The following is a 6,642-nucleotide window of genomic DNA, read 5'->3' as shown; positions in this document are numbered from 1 at the left end:
GTACATAATTGTTTTTAAACTGTGAATCAACAACCCACATTTATTTGTGCGTGAATACCTACGATAGGTATAATCAACAGATAAAAACATACCAATTCAATATTTCCTGTGCTCAATTATCTTTATTTATAGCAAAATAACATCAAAACAATGAGCTGAATCGTCGACAAAATCATACTCAAGCATGATGATGGTTAAACCCATAAAGGTCCAAATACATTTAAACTATTTTCTATTGATCACTTTCTAATCAAATGCGACGAAATGCGTGCCACGTCATGGTCGTCACTTCCGGTCCTGAAAACCTAGGTTAATCAGAGGGACATCTGGTATCCTGAGGTTTTACATACGGGTGGTTTGTCGGGGGCTCCGTTTTCGCAATGTGCGCCTGTAATATAAATAATATGACCAAAGTATTTAAAAGGTAATAAGCGATACGTACAATATACACACATTTCTATTTTAGGAGTGAGATGAGCACTGTTAAACTGTCAACTACTCGGTTTTTTTTTTCATTCAAACATATGTTATTGACATTTAGCAATCAAAGGCCCTCTCTTATAATCAATTGTCGTCCTTAGATACAAAGAATGATTTTGCCCTATAAACTATATTGAAAAACTATATGCGTTTATTGAAATATTCTGACTTTATTAACAATGGGCAATATTTTCGTCAGAAATGGATAGACACAACTCGTGCATTGCTATGCAACTAGCATTGGTCTTGAATAGTTGAGCTACAATATTTATTTGTTTAAAGTCAGTATAACAATGCTAAAATTTCTTATTGTCTTCTAACAAATCTTACACTGATGGCATCAGTGCTTCCAATGGCGTTGTGGTAATATACAGATTGGTCCAGCGCTGACCGGAAGTTAGCCCTAACCGCCGGATCTGTCCAGTTCCATGTCTTGATTATAGAATAGACGTTTCGAACATCGGCATCTATAGTGTTGTAGAGAGGTAAGCTCTGACAGAGGTCAAGTTGCGTACGTGGGTAATACATAATGAATGCCTCACACATCTCCTCGTGAGTAGATAGTCCTCCCTGTAATATAAGTTACACCGTTAACGACGACCTTCTTTGTTGTGACATAAATACACCAGCTTCAAATGATAGCAAAATCCTTATCATAACCACTCTATAAAGATATCATCATTTTTTTGTGTAATTGCATCATTATCATATCGTCAGCAGTGAAAATCGCCTTTTATGTATTAATATCACTAGAAATTCAAGCGAAGGAAGTATCATAACCTGTATACTTTTGTACCAAATTACCTCTTCATAATGTCAAATTATATCAACGATTTCTTTTAAAGTCATATTCTTTTTCATTTAGAAATTATCTTTCTATTAATAAGGTCTTTGGTATCCTACCAGTCGTTAATGTTACATTTAAACGTCTTTTGATAACCATATATAAGAATGAGGTTGATATAAGAATGCAAAAGGAATGTTGTAGTAAGTAGGGAACAGAATACACTGCACGTGCGTTAGCTTGGATTTGAAACCTGCGATTCCAGACTTTCTAGTCGGGCGCTAAAGGGAAGTTCCCTCGAGCCAAGCTATGCACATCTGTTATATTACCACCTCTCTTTCTTCCAAGTCTTCGCCCACGAAGGCAACCCTGACATTATTTCTTTTACACCTTTTCAAGGATCTCCACTTCCCTGAACGTTACGGGGAAGGGCAACGGTACCAGTTTGTGATGGGAGTGAGGTAGTGAAAAGAATACGAGCATCCGCTATGGATCGAACCCGTGACCAAAACGTTTGTCGAGCGTTCTATCGCTGAGTTAAAGGGAAGTTACCTCTAGCTTGGCAACCTTTACACCATGTACAGTGCATACAATTTAAACCGGTCTTTATCATTATCACGAAGATAACTTTGCAAAAACATATTTGCTATAATCATTTAAGGATATAACAAATTACACTGATACTTTTTTTTTTATACAAACTCACGTTTCCAATACATTTGTATAATCCAACATCAGGCAGAAATTCATTGTGCAGAAGAACACATTCTCAAGCGCTAGTAGCGCACACGTATATGTGTACGGTCTCACAATAAATAAGTACATGCACATATTATTTTCACGTGTATGCATATTTTATATTTTACAAAATTTTAATCATGATTATTCTTTATTGATGTTCCGGTTTTCTTTCTTCGAGAAACAAATCTCACTTTGATACTTATGTAGAGAATTTGTAAATAGAGTTAAATTAACATGTACTTCAAAACACTCATAGCATATCGCCAACCTTGTTGCATATCATTATTGAGTGTAATTATGAAACAATACCTCTTATGAAAATACCTGATATAACTAATCTATATCTTAGACTCTACCCGACTCACACTTCCATAGCAATCACAACGTCCTCCTTAACCGATGAACGTAACACTCATACACCCCTGAATTTTCATAATGAACTATTCGAACCCTTTGAACTGGAAGAGTTCAAATGTGTCTTCAGGGGCCAATGAGTTAAAGATAGATACAGTAAATGGATAAAACTGCAACAACATACAGCTGGTTCGTCTTACATAATTGTATGAGGACTCATCGATTATGCTAGGGTACAAAAAGTAGGATATCCAAATTGTCTAAGCTACTATAGAATCAGAGAGCAGGTGCGTAACAAACCCTTAATTTATGAATTTAAACATTTACAGGAGGACTGGTAAATTGCAAATGAACTTATCTGTTAAATGTGTGTATTATGAACCGTGCCACTACGTAAGAGAGATAACTCTGACCATCAAACTTTGGGGACTAAAACATAACAAAGACTGCATTGTTACTTACCTTTGTAATAGTTTGTTTGTTGCTTGAATCGTAAACACATTTCACCTCGATTTTGTCATCCTGAAAAAAAAATCAAAAGAAAATCTGAGGTTTTATACTATGGAGTAATGTTTTCACCCCTTGATAAATAAAACTAAATAAATACCTTTTATGCAATGTTTTACCCATCAGAGTATTTTACAAAGTAGAATCTATAACGATAATTCCTGTATTACAGTTGTTATAACAATAGGTTTATTATATTAAGTTGTTCGTTCGAGAGGTTCGTATTTGGCGTTTCCTCAACTACTATGGTCACATGATGAGAGTATTCACAGATCAACTGATCAGGTGACCATTAAATGACTACTTCAATGGGTCCACACAACAGTGTAATAAACTTACAAAATATACCAAATACACCAAGTCATTCCACGGTAACACATTATTGTGATAACAGTGTGACGTCTAATTCATGAAAAGTTAGAGGGAGAAGACCAAATGGGATCCCACATGTTATATACTCATTATAAACATATATAGACTATTGAATCATTTACTATATCCCTTCTCCCAAAATAAGTCAAGGGAAACTTCTCACGTTTAACAAGCTTAGTATTGGCGATAAGTGTGAGCTCTAATTTAGGGAAAATGTGACGTTGTAGGTTTTCAGGGGCGGAATCATTGATTATACTAGAGTGATTCCTAACATTTTAANTCGACAGGTAGCGCATGTCTTGATAATCAAAATCATAATGTCTGTCTACAGCCAGTGGTTCGATTTCGCTTCCATTCCGGTAAATACGTGTCATCATTTCTTTGCCCAGTAGATGGGAGTGCTGTAGAACCGCAAATGCGTTAATGCCCTCTTGTGGTAAGGCCTGTAATGAAAATGAGGAATAAAGCGTTATATTTATCACTTGTATTGTATGAGATATATTATCACAAGTTTTATAATGATGTAACTCCATACATTTTTGTATGCATTGTAATTTCTTAAACAGTTGTGGAGGGAATTAAGATATTATCTGCCAATTGCCAGGGCCTTGGTGACAAGGTTAAGCGCAAGGATGTTTTTACTTATTTAAGAGATAGGCAATACAATATCTACTGTCTGCAAGATACTCACTTTACCGATGAACAGGAAGAAATATTACTGAGTGAATGGGGCTATAACTGCTATTTTAATTCTTTTAAATCTAATGCAAGGGGGGTAGCAATACTTATCAATAACAATTTTGAAGTCAAGGTGATAAAGGAAAAAAAAGACTTGACAGGGAATTTTTTGGCATTGGATCTAGAAATTGAAGGTAAGAAAATAACTTTAATTACATTGTATGGTCCAAACTCTGACAACCCAACTTTTTATGATAAAATAGAAGAAACTCTCTATGAGTTTAAAAATGATAGCTGTGTTATTTGTGGGGATTTTAATTTAGTTCTTAATCCTGATTTAGATTGTGATAAAAGCTACAAAAATGTTAATAATCCAAAGGCTCGTGAAAGGATATTAGAAATAATAAATAACTTTGATTTAGTGGATGTTTTTAGAGAACAGCATGCTGACATTTCCAGATATACATGGCGCAGGAGTAAACCTATCAAGCAGGCTAGGTTAGATTTCTTTTTGGTTTCTGGGAACTTATTACAAAGTGTATGTGAGACAAGTATAGATCCAGGTTACAGATCAGACCATTCTTTCCCCAAAATTATGTTAAAATTTAACGAATTTAAAAAAGGTAAAGGTCTATGGAAGTTAAATAGTTCCTTATTATATGACCTGGAATATCTTAATATAATTAATGATACTATTAAAACAGTTAAATTACAGTATTGCCTTCCTATATATAATCCTGAAAATATAGATGATATACCTGATTCAGATTTACAGTTTGTTATAAATGATCAGTTATTTTTAGAAACACTATTAATGGAAATTAGAGGTAAGTCAATTTCATATTCTTCCTATAAAAAGAAACAGTGTTGGGCAAGGGAAAAGACCTTAATAGATCAAATACAGGAACTGGAAAATGAGAATAATGTAGACTTAGACAAGTTACTTGAGAAAAAAAAGGAATTGGAAAAGATTAGAGTACATAGGATAAAAGGGAGTATAATACGTGCAAAAGCCTTATGGATTGATGAGGGTGAAAAACCTACCAATTATTTTTTTAATTTAGAAAATAGACATTTTACATCAAAAATCATTCCAAAGTTACAACAGGAAAATGGGGAATTTCTAACTAAACAAGTAGATATATTAAATGAGGTGAAATTTTTTTATGAACAATTGTATTCTATTGATAATGAAGTCGATGACATAGATTTGGATGAATTTTTAGAAGATTTTGATGTTCCAAGATTAAATGTTGAAGAAGCGGTCAGTTTGGAAGGTATTATTACACTTAAAGAAGCATCTATAACACTAAAGAATATGAAAAGTAATAAGAGCCCAGGCTCAGATGGATTCACATCAGAATTTTATAAATGTTTTTGGAATCAGTTAGGTAATTTTGTGGTTAGGGCATTAAATTATGGTTTTTCAAATGGTCAGCTATCTATTACACAACGTCAGGGAATAATTACTTGTATACCTAAGGCTAATAAATCAAAGTATTTTATAAAGAATTGGAGACCTATTTCTCTATTAAACATTGTATACAAAATTGCTTCTGGATCAATAACAAGTAGATTCAAATTAGTTTTACAAAAAATTATAAACTCTGATCAATCAGGATTTATATCGGGACGCTATGTAGGAGAAAATACTCGCCTGGTTTATGACATTATGCAATATACAGAGGAAAATGATATCCCTGGAATGTTATTAATGGTTGATTTTGAAAAGGCTTTCGATTCTGTCTCTTGGAAATTCATAGACGAAGTACTTAGATATTTTGGATTTGGAAACGATATCAGAAATTGGGTCAAAATTTTACACTGTAATTCAAGCTCTGCTATAAACCAGGGGGGTAATTTATCAGCTTTTTTCAAAATAAATCGTGGATGTCGTCAAGGAGATCCCATCGCTCCATATATTTTTATACTATGTGCAGAAGTTTTAGCAATCCGCCTTAGAAACAATAAGAGTATAACTGGTATAAAGGTTAATAACTGTCCCATCTTAAACTCTCAGTATGCAGATGACACTTCTCTGGTATTAGATGGTTCTGAAAAATCACTGAAAGGGGCGGTTGATGAACTAAATATTTATGCAAAAATATCTGGTCTTAAAGTAAATGTAGGTAAAACTGAAGTTGTCTGGATAGGCAGTAAAAAATACAGCAATGATGTTCTCCTTCCAAATATGAATCTTAGATGGGGAGTTAATAAATTTACTCTTCTTGGGATAGATTTCCATGTAGATCTTTGCAAAATACCTAAAATGAACTTTGATAAAAAATTAGTTAAACTTAAAGCTCTTATTAAGAGCTGGAGTAGAAGGTTGCTCACACCTATTGGTAGAATTAATGTCATTAAATCTTTATTAATTTCTCAGATGAATCATCTGTTCATTTCCTTACCTAATCCATCTGAAAAATTTATAAAACAGCTCAATTCTGTTCTTTTCAATTTTTTATGGAATAGCAAAACTGATAAGATTAAACGGGACATAATAATCCAAAATTATCAAGAAGGTGGGCTAAAAATGGTTAATTTAATGTCTTTTATTGAAGCTCTGAAAATAAGTTGGATAAGAAGGTTTTTTAGATCAGAAGGTAAATGGGTAAGCATTTTAAAATCTTGTGTAAATCCTCATATCTTGGCTAACTCAGGAAACGAGTACCTTAATAAAGTTCAAGGAAATTGCAAAAATGTGTTTTGGAAAGATGTGTTTAGGG

At 33.5% G+C, this 6,642-nt stretch overlaps 1 protein-coding gene across 1 annotated transcript in view; it reads right to left on the bottom strand.

The window, feature by feature from the left end:
* Positions 1-3,513: 3,513 nt before the first annotated feature.
* LOC110464159 overlaps positions 3,514-6,642 on the bottom strand; it is a 33,821-nt gene continuing 30,692 nt past the window's right edge. Inside the window, exon 21 of the mRNA XM_021519232.1 lies at positions 3,514-3,681. Within this exon, the coding sequence (XP_021374907.1) occupies positions 3,514-3,681 (168 nt within the window). The remainder of the gene's footprint in view (positions 3,682-6,642) is intronic.

This window comes from Mizuhopecten yessoensis, unplaced genomic scaffold (genome assembly GCF_002113885.1).
Source record: "Mizuhopecten yessoensis strain PY_sf001 unplaced genomic scaffold, ASM211388v2 scaffold10969, whole genome shotgun sequence".
In the NCBI taxonomy this organism is placed as follows: domain Eukaryota; kingdom Metazoa; phylum Mollusca; class Bivalvia; order Pectinida; family Pectinidae; genus Mizuhopecten; species Mizuhopecten yessoensis.
The sequence above is the reverse complement of the archived record's forward strand: the minus strand, read 5'-3'. Positions and strand labels throughout refer to the sequence as shown.